This window comes from Oncorhynchus nerka, linkage group LG5 (genome assembly GCF_034236695.1).
Source record: "Oncorhynchus nerka isolate Pitt River linkage group LG5, Oner_Uvic_2.0, whole genome shotgun sequence".
In the NCBI taxonomy this organism is placed as follows: Eukaryota; Metazoa; Chordata; class Actinopteri; order Salmoniformes; family Salmonidae; genus Oncorhynchus; species Oncorhynchus nerka.
Genome location: NC_088400.1, coordinates 44,799,699 through 44,819,173, shown reverse-complemented (window position 1 = coordinate 44,819,173; position 19,475 = coordinate 44,799,699). Strand labels below are relative to the sequence as shown.

At 44.6% G+C, this 19,475-nt stretch overlaps 1 protein-coding gene across 1 annotated transcript in view; it reads right to left on the bottom strand.

Moving 5' to 3' along the window:
* Positions 1-19,475, bottom strand: part of LOC115129549 (teneurin-3-like) — a 74,208-nt gene that overhangs the window by 15,593 nt on the left and 39,140 nt on the right. The window contains exons 15-19 of the mRNA XM_029660004.2: positions 16,814-17,063; positions 12,825-13,057; positions 11,250-11,404; positions 8,628-9,511; positions 8,076-8,251 (exon numbers count right to left, since the gene is read on the bottom strand). Of these exons, the coding sequence (XP_029515864.2) occupies positions 8,076-8,251; positions 8,628-9,511; positions 11,250-11,404; positions 12,825-13,057; positions 16,814-17,063 (1,698 nt within the window). The remainder of the gene's footprint in view (positions 1-8,075; positions 8,252-8,627; positions 9,512-11,249; positions 11,405-12,824; positions 13,058-16,813; positions 17,064-19,475) is intronic.

Here is a 19,475-nt window from a genome sequence, read left to right as displayed (position 1 = left end):
CAGGGACCCTGGGCATCTTTCTTTTGGTGTTTTTCACACTGTCTGTGTGGGTGGACCATTTCAGATGGTCAGTGATGTGTACTCCGAGGAACTTGAAGCTTTCCACTTTCTCCAATGCAGTCCCGTCAAACTCCTTCATTTTGTTGACGTTGAGGGAGAGGTTATGTTCCTGGTACCACTCCGCCAGTGCCCTCACCTCCTCCCTGTACGCTGTCTCGTCATTGCTGGTAATCAGACCTACTACTGTTGAGTAGTCTGCAAACTTGATGATTGAGTTGGAGGTGTCCGTGGCCATGCAGTCATGGGTGAACAGGGAGTACAGGAGGGGGCTGAGCACACACCCTTGTGGGGCCCCTGTGTTGAGGATCAGCAAAGTGGAGGTGATGTTTCCTACGTCAGGAAATCCAGGAACCAGTTGCACAGGGCGGGATTCAGAAGCAGGGCCCCGATCTTAACTTCTTTCGTCGAGCCAACCCGGATCCGGGATCATGACTACAGCCTCAAGACCATTACCATAACGCAACGTTAACTATTCATGAAAATCGCAAATGAAATGAAATCAATATGCTAGCTCTCATGCTTAGCCTTTTGTTAACAACACTGTCATCTCAGATTTTCCAAAATATGCTTCTCTACCATAGCAAAACTAGCATTTAGCATTTAGCATTACCATTTAGCGTTAGCATCACCAGGCAACATTTTCACAAAAACCAGCAAAAACATTCAATAAATCATTTACCTTTGAAGAACTTCGGATGTTTTCAATGAGGAGACTCTCAGTTAGATAGCAAATGTTCAGTTTTCCTGAAAGATTATTTGTGCAGGAGAAATCGGTCCGTTTTCTGCGTCATGTTTGGCTACCAAAACAACCCGAAAATTCAGTTATAAAAACGCCAAACTTTTTCCAACATAACTCCATAATATCGACTGAAACATGGCAAACGTTGTTTAGAATCAATCCTCAATGTGTTTTTCTACATATCTCTTCAATGATGTATCGTTCCTGGAAGTGTGCTTCTCCGTCTGTATCGCATGGTAAAATGATTGCCACTGAGAATTACGCACCAACTTAGACAAAGGACACCGGACGGGCCCCTGGCAAATGTAGTCTCTTATGGCCAATTTTCCAATGATATGCCTACAAATACGTCACAATGCTGCAGACATCTTGGACGAACGGCAGAGAGCATAAGCTTGTTCACAGCCCATTCACAGCCATATAAGGAGACGATAGTAAAACAGAGCTTCAAAAATTCAGCTCATTTCCTGTTTGAGGTTACATCTTGGTTTCGCCTGTAGCATCATTTCTGGGGCACTCACAGATAATATCTTTGCAGTTTTGAAAACGTCAGAGTGTTTTCTTTCCAAAGCTGCCAATTATATGCATAGTCGAGCATCTTTTCGTGACAAAATATTGCGCTTAAAACGGGCACGTTTTTTTATCCAATAATGACATAGCGCCCCCATAGGTTGAAGAGGTTAATGATAAGCTTGGAGGATACTATGGAGTTGAAGGCTGAGCTATAGTCAATGAAAAGCATTTTCATGTACATTTGAAGTCAGAAGTTTACATACACCTCAGCCAAATACATTAAAACTCTTTTTTTTTTTTTACAATTCTGGCATTTAATCCTAGTAAAAATTCCCTGTCTTAGGTCAGTTAGATTCACCACTTTATTATAAGAATATGAAATGTCAGAATAATACTTTTCTATAGGATTGAGGTCAGGGCTTTGTGATGGCCACTCCAATACCCTGCCTTTGTTGTCCTTAAGCCATTTTGCAACAACTCTGGAAGTCTGCTTGGAAGACCCATTTGCGACCAAGCTTTAACTTCCTGACTGATGTATTGAGATGTTGCTTCAATACATCCACATGATCTTCCTCCCTCATGATGCCATCTATTTTGTGAAGTGCACCAGCCCTTCCTGCAGCAATGCACCCCCACAACATGATGCTGCCACCCCTGTTCTTCACGGTTGGGATGGTGTTCTTCGGCTTGCAAGCCCCCCACCCCTTTTTTCTCCAAACATAACGATGTTCATTATGGCCAAACAGTTCTACTTTTGTTTCATCAGACTAGACTAATTTTCTCCAAAAAGTACGATCTTTGTTCCCATGTGCAGTTGCAAACCATAGTCTGGCTTTTTTTATGGCAGTTTTGGAGCAGTGTCTTCTTCCTTGCTGAGAGGCCTTTCAGGTTATGTCGATATAGGCCTCGTTTTACTGTGGATATATGTACTTTTGTACCCGTTTCCTCCAGCATCTTCACAAGGTCCTTTGCTGTTGTTCTGGGAATGATTTGCACTTTTCTAGGAGACAGAACGCGTCTCCTTCCTGAGCTGTATGACGGCTGCATGGTCCCATGGTGTTATACTTGCGTACCATTGTTTGTATAGATGAACGTGGTACCTTCAGGCGTTTGGAAATTGCTCTCAATGATGAACCAGACTTGTGGAGGTCTACAATTTGTTTTGGCTGATATTTTTTTCTTCTTTCCCATGATGTCAAGCCCAGAGGCACTGAGTTTGAAGGTAGGCCTTGAAATACATCCACAGGCACACCTTCAATTGACTCAAATTATGTAAATTAGCCTATCAGAAGCTTCTAAAGCCATGACATCATTTTCTGGAATTTTCCAAGCTGTTTAAAGGCACAGTCAACTTAGTGTATGTAAACTTCTGACCCACTGGAATTGTGATACAGTGAATTATAAGTGAAATCATCTGTCTGTAAACAATTTTTGGAAAAATGACTTGTGTCATGCAGAATGTAGATATCCTAACCAACTTGCCAAAACTATAGTTTGTTAACAAGAAATTTGTGGAGTTGTTGAAAAACTATTTTTAATGACTCCAATCTAAGTGTATGTAAACTTCCGACTTCAACTGTAGGTATTGCTGTTCTCCAGATGGAATCTAATCGAACTCAAGAAATCTAGCATTACTTTTGACATTTTTTTTTGTAGAAGAAATATTAGTCGAGCAATTTTACATCTAACTAATGCTCGGTGCAGTATTTCTCAATGAAAAAAATTGCAAAACAATGAGTCGTCTCTTGTTGAACGACAACAAAGACTTTATTGAAGAATCCTTACTGTTGAGCAATCACCGACAATGGGGCCTAGACTTCGGTTTGCCTCCAGAAAAAGGTTGTGTGCCTGAACAGCTGAAAAACCCTCACTCCAAAATGAAAAGAAAAAAACTTCACAAAAGATAATAAGATATCATAAGATATATTATGCACCAGTGGAGGCTCCTCAGAGGAGAAATGGGAAGACCATCCTGTCCTCCTCTGGGTACATTGACTTCAATACAAAACCTAGGAGGCTCATGGTTCTCACCCCCTTCTATAGACTAACACAGTATTTATGACAACTTCCAGAGGACGTCCTCCAATCTATCAGAGCTCTTGCAGCATGAACTGACATGTTGTCCACCCAATCAAAGATTCAGAGAATGAATCTAGTAATGTAAACTAACTCACTTTTGTACATTACGCTGGTCCGTACAATTGACCTTATTTTAGCGCCCCAAAAAACTTAATACTTCCAGATCAACTGTAATATCAATACCATTGTAAAGCACAATTTCTCCCCTTTCCAACAAAATCAATGAAAACCTTCATGATGCCCATCTCCGTATGATTCAAGAAGGCAATGAGCTCCGTCGGATCTTTTTAAAAACGGCGGGAGGAAAGCGAAACCTATTGCGTGATGGTGAGAAGGAGAGATGTCGTGTGGGGAAACGGCTTGTTTTCACTCGATCTGTCCAACTTATCGCCTCTAAAATGTAAATAAAACACTATAAAGGGTTTATATAATGTGTCATTACATACCTATTTGAAGGTTTGTGTCGAATTTGAATAGTTTTTTTAGGGCGGTGCTAAAGTGATCTTCAGAAGTAAACAGTGGCTTTTGAGTCATGATAGCTTGCAGTGACTAGGTATCCCCCCTTACCTTGTCCCTTTCTTGTTTTTAAAAGGTGAGAGAAGTGCTACACCTGGTGGAGAGAGGCTGTAAGACAGAATTAGTTGCTTTATGCGTGCTGTACGTTTACGCCATGACACGTCACAATGTAACAAACAGCGTCGGAGGGGTCCGTTTTTTTTCAACTTTTCTCCAATACTATAGAGCCATTACCATGTCAATCAACGCTTGAATAGAAACATAGTTCACACCCCAGATTTTGATGTCAACACAGTCACTACAGTCCCATTAGATTTCTTTGCAGCCTCGTTTGAATGTCGCGGTGCGCACATTTGTACGGAATGGGTTTAGCGTACGTTACTGAAAGCATAAGCTACAGCTAGGTAGCACTGCAGTGCATAAAATGTGGTGAGTAGCTGACTAAAAGAGAGAGAGAAAGACAATAGTTGAACAGTTTTTAACAAATTATTTTCTTAAAAATTAAGGAGCAACAAGTGAGAGAGAGCTAGCTATAATGCATTGTATTTTTCCCCCACTTACTTAGTGGTGTGAGAGGAGGAGAGCGCGTAGATGCAAGAAGGAGTTGTACAACGAGCAAAGTGATCATGTTGTTTTTATGTGGCTGCTATGAAAGTGAACTGTGTTTGCGGATGATCAGGGTGTCACGCCCTGGTCTAAGTATTTTGTGTTTTTCTTCATGTATTGGGTCAGGCCAGGGTGTAGCATGGAGTTTTTGTATTGTGGTGTGTTTTGTCTTGGGGTTTTGGTGTGTATGTTAGTGGGATTGTAGCTTAGTAGGGTGTTCTAGGAAAGTCTATGGCTGTCTGAAGTGGTTCTCAATCAGAGGCAGGTGTTTATCGTTGTCTCTGATTGGGAACCATATTTAGGCAGCCATATTCTTTGGTTGTATTGTGGGTGATTGTCCTGAGTGTCTTGATGTCCTTGTTAGAGGTTAGTAGACACATGTATAGGCTGTTTTCGGTTTTCGTTTCGTTTATTGTTTTTGTAGTGTTAGTGTTTTGTCGTGTGTTACGTTTGTTTAATAAAGATGAATCGCAATCGACACGCTGCAGTTTGGTCCCACTCTCCTTCACCTTATGAAAACCGTGACAGAATCACCCACCACCAACGGACCAAGCAGCGTGTCAACAGGCAGGAGCAGCTGCAGTGGGAGAGGCTGCACCACCTGGAGAAATGGACATGGGAGGAAGAACTGGACGGTAAAGGACCCTGGGCTCAGCCTGGGGAATATCGCCGCCCCAAGGAGGAACTAGAAGCGGCAAAAGCGGAGAGGCGCTGGTATGAGGAGGCAGCACGGCGACGTGGATGGAAGCCCGGGAATCAGCCCCAAAAAATTATTAGGGGGGGGCTTACAGGGAGTATGGCTATGCCAGGTAGGAGACCTGCGTAAACTTTCTGTGCTTACCGGGGGGCTAGAGAGACCGGGCAGGCACCGTGTTATGCAGTGGTGCGCACGGTGTCCCCAGTGCAGGTGCATAGCCCGGTGCGGTATATTCCAGCTCCACGTATCGGCCGGGCTAGATTGAGCGTCGAGCCAAATGCCATGAAGCCGGCTCTACGCATCTGGTCCCCAGTGCGTCTCCTTGGGCCGGTGTACATGGCACCAGCCTTGCGCTCAGTGTCTCCGGTTCGCCTACATAGTCCACCTCGCCGCACTGGCAGGGCAACCGAGAGTTTTCAACCAGGTAAGGTTGGGCAGGCTCGGTGCTCAAGAGCTCCAGTGCGCCTGCACGGTCCGGTCTATCCAGTACCACCTCCACACCCCAGTCCTCCGGTAGCAGCTCCCCGCACCATGCTTCCTGTGCGTGTCCTCGGCCCAGTACCACCAGTGCCAGCACCACGCATCAAGCCTACAGTGAGCCTCGCCTCTCCTGCGCTGTCGGAGTCTCCCGCCTCTCCTGCGCCGTCGGAGTCTCCCACCTCTCCTGCGCTGTCGGAGTCTCCCGCCTCTCCTGCGCTGTCGGAGTCTCCCGCCTCTCCAGCGCTGTCGGAGCCTTTCTCCTCTCCTGCGCTGCCGGAGTCTCCAGTCTGCCCAGCGCCGCCAGTGCTCCCAGTCTGCCCAGCGCCGCCAGTCTGCCCAGCGCCGCCAGTCTGCCCAGCGCCGCCAGTCTGCCCAGCGTCGCCAGTCAGCCAGGATCCGCCAGAAGTGCCAGTCAGCCAGGATCCGCCAGTCAGCCAGGATCCGCCAGAGGTGCTGTCAGTCTGTATGAAGCAGCCTGAGCTGTCAGTCTGCAAGGAGCTGACAGTCTGCAGGGTGCTGTCAGCCTGCATGGAGCAGTCAGAGCTGTCAGCCTGCATGGAGCAGTCAGAGCTGTCAGTCTGCATTAAGCAGCCAGAGCTGTCAGTCTGTAAGGAGCTGTCAGTCTGTAAGGAGCTGCCAGTCTGCAAGGAGCTGCCAGTCTGCAAGGAGCTGCCAGTCTGCACGGAGCCGCCAGAGCTGCAAGTCTATAAGAAGCCGCCAGAGCTGTCAGCCTACATGGAGCAGCCAGAGCCGCCAGTCAGCGTGGAGCAGTCAGAGCCGCCAGTCAGCATGGGTCAGTCAGATTCGTCCAGATCTGCCAGTCAGCCAGATTCTTCCAGATCTGCCAGTCAACCAGGCTCTTCCAGATCTGCCAGTCAGCCGGGATCTGCCAGTCAGCCAGGCTCTTCCAGATCTGCCAGTCAGCCGGGATCTGCCAGAACTGCCAGTCAGCCAGGATCTGTCAGTCGGCCCGGATCCACCAGTCAGCCAGGATCTGCCAGTCAGCCAGGATCTGGTAGATCCATCAACCTGCCTGAGCTTCTTTTCACTCCTGAGCTTCCTTTCACTCCTGAGCTTCCTTTCACTCCTGAGCTTCCTTCCCCTCAGTCCCGAGCTTCCCCTCAGTCCCGAGCTTCCCCTCTGTCCCGAGCTTCCCCTCTGTCCCGAGCTTCACCTCAGTCCCGAGCTTCACCTCAGTCCCGATCTGCTCTTCAGTCTGGTGGGGTTCTGGGTGAGGACTACTAGGCCATGGTTGGCGGCGAGGTTGGACTATCCAGGGACGCAAGGAGAGGGGACTAAGACATTAACTGAGTGATGGTCCACGTCCCGCGCCGGAGCCGCCACCATGGACAGACGCCCACCCGGACCCTCCCTATTGATTTGAGGTGCGTTCGGGAGTCCGCACCTTAGGGGGGTGGTTCTGTCACGCCCTGGTCTAAGTATTTTGTGTTTTTCTTCATGTATTGGGTCAGGCCAGGGTGTGGCATGGAGTTTTTGTATTGTGGTGTGTTTTGTCTTGGGGTTTTGGTGTGTATGTTAGTGGGATTGTAGCTTAGTAGGGTGTTCTAGGAAAGTCTATGGCTGTCTGAAGTGGTTCTCAATCAGAGGCAGGTGTTTATCGTTGTCTCTGATTGGGAACCATATTTAGGCAGCCATATTCTTTGGTTGTATTGTGGGTGATTGTCCTGAGTGTCTTGATGTCCTTGTTAGAGGTTAGTAGACACATGTATAGGCTGTTTTCGGTTTTCGTTTCGTTTATTGTTTTTGTAGTGTTAGTGTTTTGTCGTGTGTTACGTTTGTTTAATAAAGATGAATCGCAATCGACACGCTGCAGTTTGGTCCCACTCTCCTTCACCTTATGAAAACTGTGACACAGGGGTGTATTCATTCCGCCAATTCTACTGATAAACATTTCTTAACTGGTAGCAAACGGAATGAAAAGGTGATAAACATACCTGAATTTGTCCAATAGAAACTCTGGTCTGCAACTGTCTGTACTAATGATTACACCCCAGATAAGCTAGATGCAGGCAACAGTGTGCAAGGCAGAATTGAATATGTCACTGTTTGTCTACTTGGTTACTTAAATTTATCTCTCGACCTGTGCACCTACGTTGTAAACTTTTAATCGTAGGCTAGGTTGTTGCAATCTCATGGTGGGCATAGGGACAATTAGAGTATCATGTATTAGCCTAAACCTATCGATGTTACATTGAGCTGGGTGAATGGAATATGAATGACAGTCGTCCAATATGCTGTAATACAAATAAGGCCATGCTCATAAAAACAACATTGTCCTCCCTAATCTTAAACGGCATTGGCGACCACTGATATGCACAAACTCTACCAAACTGTTTCGGCTGAGAATAATGGGGACGCCATTACCCTGAGCCAGTGTATAGAAGGCACGGATGGTGGAGGTATTGGTGGTAATACTAATTTCCTCTTCAGTCAAGGAGCTCTCAATGTCCACAGTCAAGGCCTTGTAGATTTCGGTGTACAGGGTTTTCACTGTTCCCGTGGGGAATGTCACGTTCATTATCCTGCCTTCGCTGTCATACCTGAAAGATAGAGGGAGAAGTTCATGTAAAGGGGATCATTGTGTCATTTTGTCAATGTGTCATTTTGTCGAGAGTATCTAGGCAACAACATCACACACAGTCCCCACACGGTCTCTTTTCACGTAATTTGGTAGAATAACCTTTAAAAGGATCACATTTGACACTGTAGGCAAACTTCAGAGTGTGTCAATGTGAAGGAAGACACTGACTGCCACCAAATTAAAACATGAATATACATTCATTGTAAGTGCAAAGCAGCAACGGATTAGCTTATTTTATGATCAAGTATTTATCTAGTCAGGCTCTCACCACCCTAAAAAGTGAAGGTCTACTCTGCCATTGGAGAAATCAGTCCCTCCTACTTCTGTATACTCACTCGTAGAATGTGGTCCAGCCAATTTCAGAGGTCTTGGTAGCCAGTAGGCCAGTGTTACCATGGTAGGTGAGTAGCACCAGTTCCTGGCCCTGAGCAGTCAAGGTCTTTAGCCCACCGTTGGTTCCCATGATCAGCCAGATGACCTGGTTGTCCGGGGCGACTATGCGCACGGGCATGCGGTTGGGGTCTCGGCGGATCCTCAGGGTGTTCCCGTTGCTATCGGTCACAGCTGTAACGTCGTTCTCGATGCTGTAGCTGAAGGTGTACTTAAAGTCACCCGTCAGGAGGCTGGAGGTGTGTTGGTGGGTACCATTAGCGTCAAAGACATACACTTCCTGGGCATCAGGCGACGCCACCTCAAAGGTGTTGGTGTTAGAGGTCAACACGGGTCCATTCCTACCGACAGCCCGGATGCGGATGTTGCCCAGGTCTGCCACGTACAGGGTGCCATCAGGCGCCACAACCAGAGAGGATGGGACGTTGAGACGAGCGTCTTTAGCGTAGCCCTCGCCGGTCTGGTAGCAGTCGCAGTTGACGTCGTTCTTACAATCACAGTCAGAGGGCGACCCTGCCAGATGGGTTATTTCACCGTCGATGGATATCGTTCGGATTCGACTAAGCTTCCGTTCGTCGGTTTCGGCGACGAAAATGACACCGTAGTAGGACACGGCGATGGCAACGGCGGACTCCAGGGGCGTCAGCGCTGCCCTTTGACCTCCGGCTGCCCCGCGGTCCATCCCAGCCAACGGGCAGTGGGTGGGCCGGCCCGCTGCAATGCTGACCTGGCCGTTCTCAGTGATTCGTAGGACCACATTGTTGTCCAGGATGTACAAGGAGTTATCCATTGGGCTGACCGCTAGGTCGGTGGGCCACTCCAGGAGCACCTGTAGATTGAGACATTGTTATAGGCACCACAGAGATGTGGCATTAAGACATTACTTTCTCTCAGATATGTGGTATTGAGATATCCCTGTCTAAAGAAATTACATTGTATGATCATGTCAGTCTACACATCATCAATGTGACATTGTCCCACTCCTAAATATTTCAGGGTGACATCAGTATTGTCAAAAACTGTGAAAAAACACATACTTAATCATCCGTTCCAGACAGTGATTAATAACAAGGCATTTTGCCCTCAAGTCTGCACACAACTCATTACTGTCTGTGTCAGTGCCATTCATTAAGCCTGCCAGTCTGCCTTCTTATGTGACAATATGCCTCAGGTTACGATAGTCTATCCAAAAAGAGATTTTTGCAACATCAAACTATCTTAATAAACTTAAGACATGTTTCATTCTTGTCTGCCTGATGGTTTCAAGCCTCCCTTAGTGTACTGATAGCAGACATGGAACTATTATCTGGTATGTCCCCTTGGAGTAAAGGGCAGAGGTAAGGGACCCCAATCCAAGTTGAGTATGACTCTCCACACCAATCCACTCCTGAAACGTCCCCTCCGGAGACCCTAAATGTGTAATGGAGGCCCGCCATTCCATTTGAATATGATACAAGCTTTTCTTCCTTTTGCTTTTCTTCATTATTCATTTGCATCACATCGGAGACGGTATGTAATGGAAGAGGATAGCGTGGACATGGATATAAATGTTTAAGAGGAGAAGTTATATTATATTGTTATATTGAGTAAGTGTTTTGCCCTCATATGGCAGTAACTTTGTGTCTTTTGACAAGACACTATGTTCATGCTATTAAGGGCAGATTTTTAGAGACGTGGAAAGTTGTTAGATAGAAAAGTGTTGACATGTCATGCTGTTTGGTAGGAATGACCCCCCCCCAAAATAAATAAATAAATAATAATAATAATAATTCAGCTGCTGACTACACAAACTTCCATCACAACTGATTCAACTAATCAAGAGCTTGGTGATTATTTGACTGTATGGATCAGATGTGCTAGTGTGCTGAAACAAAAATATGCAATCCAGTGGGTCCCTGAGGAACAGATTGGTACACACTGCTCTAGAACAATAAGCCTCAGCAACTTGAAAGTGCATAGGGGCTTTTAAACAAAAATATAATGCCACCTAATGACTTTCTTCCACTGGAAAATAACATATCCAAAAGTATATTATTTAACTATGTAAGTACTTTCATTATCAGTTTTTGTGAATGTTGCAGGGCTAAATGCTTGATTTTGCTGCGACAATTCTAACATATGTATGGCAATATGCAATCATTTTGTCCAAATTGCCATGAAGATGCGCTGATGGGGGAAAAGGTTTGTCGACATGTGGCTTGATTGAACCATTTTAGGCGGTAAAAGTGCAGTGATTGGTTAAAATTGCGAGCTCTCTTTTTGTAGTGCAGTTATCAGACACTTTTATACACTAATACTGCAGAGATAACTGTTGTATGCAGTAGTAGTGCAATGATTGGTCAAATTTGCGAGCCCTCAAATAATGTGCAGGGAATTGTTGATTTTGCTAGACAAATTGCGATCGCAGAATACTGGAGGGACTGCATTATGTAACACTCCAAAGACTGAGCAACTCATAGATTGGCAAGAAGAGTACCACAGGGTGGCGCTGTGAGGTTAGCCCTATGGGACCTGACTTGAGGACAGAACAGGCTTGAGGGAGGCATGACTGGTACTCGGACAGCCACCTGATTGATTTCCATGCTGATGTCACAGGTAAGGGGGCGTGCCGACGTGAGGTCGTTGGAGCCCAGGAGGGTGGATATGATGCCGTGTTGGTCAACTCTCCGGATTGTGGTGCCGTCCACAAAGTATATCAGTCCATTCTTGTCCACAGCGATACCTGTCGAGGCAAAAGGGGGAAGGGGGGAATAAAATAAATGCATAAGTGATAACAGATAGATAGATGTGTCAGACATGGGTGATGTTCGGTTTTCTCTGCTTGCATGACTCCGTGGAACGAAAAACACAACAGATACAAGTGTCGAGTTTGGCTTCCCATTATTCAGGTCACTGCAAAAAGCACATCCTTCAATAATTAAACCGCCTGCTTTCCTGCTATTGAATAATTTCTCAGGGTAAAGTAGGAAAGGCTGTGTCCCTACTGTATGCGCGCCGGGCGCACTTGTCTCGCCACATCCCACCTTCAATAACAGAACTCAGAGGTGAAGTGTCAATGAGTGTTGCTCCTTCACCTCAAATTGCAGCTCGGACACCCAGCAATCATCAACCATCTTCACTCTAACTGTGAAATGGGTAGGCGGGGGGGGGGAATGACGAATTTGGTCAATTTTAGACGAAAGGGATGAGCGACAGGCAGTTGCCATGGTTACGACAGCAGGCAAAATTGCACGACTGATTGATTGTCGGCTAAGGGTTTTAGCGCAAGGAGAGAGTACTTGCCATAGACATTTGTCCCACATAGGGAAAATACATTAGCAACCGTGGCACGCTCCACATCTCTTCATGTCACCGTGCGCTCCTAATAGAGACCAGAGCCTAGGATTTCAATTAAACCTCACATACACATCCATTTCTTTTTTCGATCAGTGCTATAAATGCTGGTGTAAACACACGCGGTTTTTAAACTCAAAATAGTGATACAAGTTCATCACAAGAGGTGAGAAATTGGTATATATTCTGCATTTGACACATTTAATAGCTTCTAAATAAATCTGCAAAAAAAAAATGGAATCCAGTGGTTAGAGGGGAGTGATTTGGTTTGACCTTTGGCTAGATCTGCCCAAAACTTGCCCGGGTCCTAAAACATTAAAGAGCTGAGGGAGCATTCTGGGAGAGCCGGCTATTTGACACTCTGGGGAAAATTCAGACAGACGAAGAGTGCCACATTTGAGCATATTTCAGCAAACGTCTGGAAAACGTCTGGGGGATTTCAAGGCTAGCACACACCAGACAAACTAAGAATCCATGACTTAACTTCTTAACTTGAGAATATTCAGACAGTGGTGAGTTTTTAGACACATGTATGGTGAATGATGCTAGTTGCCCTTATATAAGCATTTTCTGACCTGGTGAAAAGTGCTACCTAAATAGAATATATTAACACATTACTTCTAAAACATTTGTGCTGTGAACCACCAAACTTTACCAGAACCACCAGGATTTAATTTCAGCCCTTCAGTAACACATCCAAGTCAGCTAATTACTGTATGTTCGAATCAAATGTGTTACTGAAGGGCTGGACCAAAAGCCTGCAGGCCTGCACACCCAATAGCTCTCCAGTATGTTGGCTTGGCACCTACCTTTTGGCCCAGTGAGCAGGGCCTCCGTGGCCTTGGCCCCATCCCCACAGTGGGTCTCGTCAAATGGCAGACAGTGCTCCCCGGTCCCTGCCACCACCTCCGCGTTACTCTGAAGTTCCTTGATCCCCGTCAGGACCTTGGGCCGGTAGATCCTCCGTGAGTAGGTGTCTGACACATACAGCTGCCCAGTCACCGGGTCAGTGGCCAGGTAATAGCGGTGAGCAGGGTTGTTACTATGATCGAGAGAAAATGTGGTTACTGCGACTGCCGCAATGAACAATCAGAAAATAATCTAGTTTTACAGTTTTTTTAACGAATTTGAACAATCCCAAGAGAACCTAGTTTGAAGGTATTTTTCCAAAATAACATAGTAAGACAATGTGACATTCAGAATGATAATGACCACAGAAAAGACTGTATGTGTATGTAGTTCTGGTTATTGTGAATGCCCGATGAGGCTTGTGTTGTGTGAGGCTTTTTTCATAACAGACGGGTGGGGAAAAGCCAGAGACCAGGAGTCAGAGTGAATATAACAGAATTGAACAGGAAACGACTGGAGCAGATTTGTGTGTGACAACTTGAAGGGTGCCAGACCATTTCAATCGTTATCACTAGCCTGTGAGGGGAAGCCAATGGAAATAATGGAATGTTGTGCTTATGTAAATGACAGTCATCAACTGATGGCATTTCGTTGGGTTGTGCTTATTGGCATTCATTTTAAAATGCCTCAAAATGTGGCGGGCTCCTTCAGAAGGAGTTAGCAGAGACATCGTCAAGGCTGGCTTCCATTATGAAAAAAATAATCTGATGCAAAGACAGAATTAATCATCTTCTATGTAGGGTGCGGGATATCACAGCAAGTATAGTAGTATTGACTTTGAATTATATTTTTTTTTTTTCAAAGGCAATTACATTCACATTTTTCTACGCTAGTTAACATTAATCCTCTTACATGACTAAACGACACAGACATATCACTGAATTTAAATGGCCAACTCTTTTCAAAAAAGAGATAACATCTGTGCTTGGAGGCCAATAATACACCGATATAGGGGGCGCTCTTTTAATTTTTGGATAAAAAACGTTCCCGTTTTAAACAAGATATTTTGTCACGAAAAGATGCTCGACTATGCATATAATTGACAACTTTGGAAAGAAAACACTCTGATGTTTCCAAATCTGCAAATATATTATCTGTGAGTGCCACAGAACTGATTCTACAGGCGAAACCAAGATGAAATTTCAAACAGGAAATTCCCCAGATTTTGAATGCGCTTTGTTCCAATGTCTCCTTATATGGCTGTGAATGCGCAAGGAATGAGCCTACACTTTCTGTCGTTTCCCCAAGGTGTCTACAGCATTGTGACGTATTTGTAGGCATATCATTGGAAGATTGACCATAAGAGACTACATTTACCAGGTGCTCCGGTTGGTGTCCTCTGTTGCAATTATTGCGCAATCTCCAGCTGCGTGCATTTTTCCATTTGGAACAGAGGAGAAACCAAACTGCCACGAATGACTTATGATCGAATAGATATGTGAAAAACACCTTGAGGATTGATTCTAAACAACGTTTGCCATGTTTCTGGCGATATTATGGAGTTAATTTGGAAAAAAGTTTGGCGTTGTGATGACTGAATTTTCGGGGTTTTTTCTTAGCCAAATGTGATGAACAAAACGGAGCGATTTCTCCTACACAAATAATATTTTTGGAAAAACTGAACATTTGCTATCTAACTGAGAGTCTCCTCATTGAAAACATCCAAAGTTCTTCACGCTCCCGGATATGGGATTGCTCGACGCAACAGGTTAAAGGTGAATAACACTTTTTTACTGTCTGGAAATAAAGATAGCCCAGTGAATCTTCTCGTGTTTAATGGTACATTAGCCCATACTGTAAGCCTTTGACACTTATGAATGTGAATAATGTGTGTTTCAAGTAAATGTGAGAATGCAATAAACAGTGAAAAAAAAAGGATTATGAAAACGGACACCTTTATGAGCCAAAAAACCACACAATCAAATAACGCCTTAGAGGCTTATCAATTTGCCATAGAAAGAGGTTCATAAAAAATATACAATATACATCAAGACAGTGAGAGAAACCGCAAACAAAACACACCTACCTGTGTCTAAAATCTTTATTTCTTAGGGTGGGATTAAAGGAAGGAAGCAGAAAGGAGAAAGATGCAGAGAGACTGTACAAGTGTGTGACTTTAAAACTCTAAGACAAACACCATAACAAAAAAAAAAGAAGCAGACAATGGAGATTTGTTGAGCAGAAGGGAGGCAAAAAAGGAAAAGAGAGACTATGGCTTGGTTAAACCCTGCACCCATAACTAACAGAGGGGAGAATATAAAAACTCCCCCACCAGGCAATCCATTGGGCCATTTGTTCTCCATTTAACCACTGAGTATCGGAAATATTGATCCCACCACTCATTATACAGCCCCATATCAAAACAAGGACTTTATATCCAAACCCCAAGCCATTGCATGCCAGGTTGACAAGCCAGGTTGGGACTTGTTTGTACTCTCACGGATGTACATACACTTCATGTCCACACAAAAGGATGTGGACACCCTTTGAAATGAGTGGATGTGGCTACTTCACTGACCTCACTAATGCTCTTGTGGCTGAATGGAAGCAAGTCCCTTCAGCAATGTTCCAACATCTAGTGGGAAAGACTTCCCAGAAGAGTGGAGGCTGTTATAGCAGCAAAGGGGGGGGACCAACTCCATAATAATGCCCATGATGTTGGAATCAGATGTAGTGTATGTGCATTTGACATGTTTTATAACGAGCAATCCAACCACGTGGGCTTAACTTTCCCCATGCAACCTATAAGAGAATGTATCAAAACATAACAGGTGGTTGTGGGTGTTGTATGTGATTTGAGAGGATGTCTTCTGAACTGGAGACTTCACTGGTTTTTGCAATGGGAGGGCCAGGGGCCTGCAATTGATTTGAAAGATTTAATATGCTTTGTATTGAGTAGCCCTGGCTGTAAAATGGTGGTTTCTGAGTCTACCAATTGGCGGAATTAAGCTTATTGAGTGAAACCAAATTGACAAGACGGCCTAAATCGTCTCGATTACATGGTGTTTTTCTCTAATTGTGATGAAGGATATAGAAAATATTCCACATTAAATAGTGAATCATATTGGATACTGTGCAAGTAGGCCAACAGTTGTATGACCACCCTGTGCATTGTTAAGACCGTCTCGGAAAAACCACTGGTTCACAGTTCAAAGAAGACCACGACACGTCAGACGTCCCCCTCTTTCACGTTTATGTAACAGAATGCATTTTGTTCTGCTACCAGAGGGGAGTGAACTCACAACAACACATACCACTCAAAGCCAACCGTCTTAGCCAACCGAGCAAGAGACTAGTCAGTCACTCTTGAATAAAAGTTTAAGGTTTTAAATATACTTAAGCATCATGGGTATAAATAATTTCAAATTCCTTACGTTAAGCAAACAAGATGGCAAAAAAAAAAATTGGGGGGATAGCCAGGGGCACACTTCAACATTCAGACATCAATAACAAACAAAGCATTTGTCTTTAGTGAGTCTGCCAGATCAGAGGTAGTAAATATGACCAGGGATATTCTCTTGATAAGTGTGGGAATTGGACCATTTTCCTGTCCTGCTGAGCATTCAAAATGTAGCAAGTGTCAGTGAAAAAGTATGGACTAAAAAGTACATTATATTATTTAGGAATGTCGTGAAGTAAAAGTTGTCAAAAATATATTCTTAAAGTGCAGTACAGATACCCACAAAAACTACTTAAGTAGTACTTTAAAGTCATTTTACTTAAGTACTTTACAACTCTTAAGTACTTGGCTAGGGGCGGATTTTACATCCATGCAACCCACTTTGTCCTAAACACCCACCAAAGGCCCAGACTTTAATTTGAGGGTCAAAAGGTCAGAACCAAACGACCATGCACCGCCATTACGGTTCCATGTCGAACCTGAACTAACCTGAGCTCCATGACGCTGGTGACGTTGCCCGACGGGTAGACGCGTCGGATGTAGTTGAAATCGCCCACGTAAAGGCTGCCGTCGATGCCCCACGCCAGGGCCAGGGGCGCCAATAGCTTGTTGCCCAAGGCCTGGCCGTTGCAGCTGGGGCACGAGATGCTACGGCGCCGACCGTTCCCCATCACTGTATAGATGACGGGCGGCTGCAGCGAGATGAACTGGTTCTCACCGCTGCCTTTGTAGAGGATACCTGAGAAAACAGAAGATCTTGAGAGGAGCTTCTATGTAATCGATGATTGATGAGAATGAGGACTTTGAACTGTGCTAAAATCAATAATTTTCTCTAAGATTTGTTAAATGCTGTTCAAAACAACCATTTCCCTAGGAAACACGTCTAAATCGAGATTTGATTAGCTGGGTAAGTAATAAATAGTGGTAACCAAATGGCTGAATAATCCTGAGGAATTGTGAACAAACCCGTTGAATTGCCTTGGTACATAATACCTCATTCCTTAGTCATTGCAGAGTGCCTACCTATGTTCATACTGTATTTCAATGTCTCGTGAATATTGACATTTTTGTGAGGAACCTGTTTCGTGGGATTCTGAAACGCATCAATTAATTGTAACCTCTTTACAGAACATGTTCTTTCGGCCATCATGATCCAGAACCACATCAATGCATCTTGGAATAGATTCTACAAGTGTCTGGAACTCCGATGTTGCATCCCTCTCATATTCTTCCATGAGAAATTCCATCATTTACTGTTTGTGGTGGAAAACCCTCTTAGGTGTCTCTCCAGAATCTCCCATAAGTGTTCAATTGGGTTGAGATCTGGGGACTGACACAGCCATGGCATATGGTTTACATCATTTTCACGCTCATCAAACAATTCAGTAACCACTCGTGCCATGTGGATGGGGGCATTGTCATCCAATGGGGGTAGTGCATTGGTAACCAAAATGATTGGCAAAAATAATAGTGTGCTCAGCTTTTTAATACATGACCCTAGGCATGATGGGATGTTAATAGCTCAATTAACTCAGGAACCACACCTGTGTGGAAGGACCTGCTTTCAATATACGGTGTATCCCTCATTTACTCAAGTGTTTCCATTATTTTGGCAGTTACCTGTGCCTTTCAAAAGTATCGAAACATCAATTGAACTGAGGAGTGACCAAATTCCGTGATTCATTACATTACAACATTTGAGCAAGGGGCAAATATTATTCCCAAATATTTTTTGGGGGGGAAGGGATATGGTAGAGTAGACTTTAAAATGATGAAACATTTTTAAACATCAAAGAGGTGAATTGCATGCTGGGAGCACTTCATTATTCACACCCCGGCAACACGTTTAAATTGCGACACTCCCTCTGTCCTCATTACCGGATTGATGGTGGCGCTGAACGCCTGGTGTAGCACCCACTGTTTCCTCGACATTACCCCCGCATGTGTCACTGCACATCTCAATGTATGTGAAATCGAGTGTCGCCTCGCCGCCATTTGTCCCTCTCTGATTAGTTCCTTTCATTGATTAATTGATTTAAGGGGGAACTCGAATGAAGACAATCTGGGGGACCGCTGGCAGGACAATCCCACCGATCCATCTCATTCTAACGGAGAGCATTACAAATGCACGGCTAACAAAGATGAATGGGTCCAGGGGACGGCTTGTGCATGACGCCATCAAACGCACAACCTTGGAGCTTTAATTGCACTTCAATCCATCTGTCTGGTCGCTACGGAGACATGCTATGTGAGTGATCGGAGGCTGAACAAGGGCTGACTCGACAGCAAGCATCCCTGATGGCCTTATTATAAAGCAATAACCAAGTAATTCGGTAATAACAAGCACAAGATGTCAAACATTATCTTCACTCTATCACAATGTTGAATTTAACCTAATTAACAATAGAATTACAGTTTTTACATACCCAACATACAGTTGAGTATAAGGAGCTCAAGGGATTACACCTTATTAGAAAGTTAGGTCAGGTCTTTAAAAAAAATCCCATTATCGAAGAGGTCATTTTGGCAATCTTCCCCCAGTCCCCTACATTTACATTTCAATCACAGTTTATTGTGTAACGAAACGTCTTTCCATACGCCATTTGAAAGTCTAATGTCATGCATTCAATACACACATCAATTTCCAGCACACATTAACGCTCAAACCAACTCGACAGTCTCTCTCTGACAGAGTCTGTCTGACAAAACTACAATATGTTGCTGTACCAGGGCTAAGGCCACTGCACATCTGAACATGTTTATAAGGTTAGACAGCGTTGTTTTAACAGAAGGCATATAGCCACTTTGCAGCAGGCAGGGAGGGAGGGAGAGTGGGGGTCAGGGGGAGCATAGCTACAGTACAGACAGAACAGCTTTTGGCCTTATCTAGTCAGACAGGCCCCAGAGAAGAGAGAAGGAGAGAGCGAAAGAGAGAAGGAGAGAGAGAGAGAGAGAGAGAGAGAGAGAGAGACTGTTAGATTCCTCACCGGAGGATGAGAGGAAAACTCAAATACATCACAGTAGACTCCTCAGGCAAGGGAACATGGAGACAAAGTCACTGAGAAGAGAAGTGTGACTGTAGTGGACCACAACTTGCATGTTTTATCAAAGAAGGTGACATGTACAGCATTAGGGAATCAATACAGAGCTA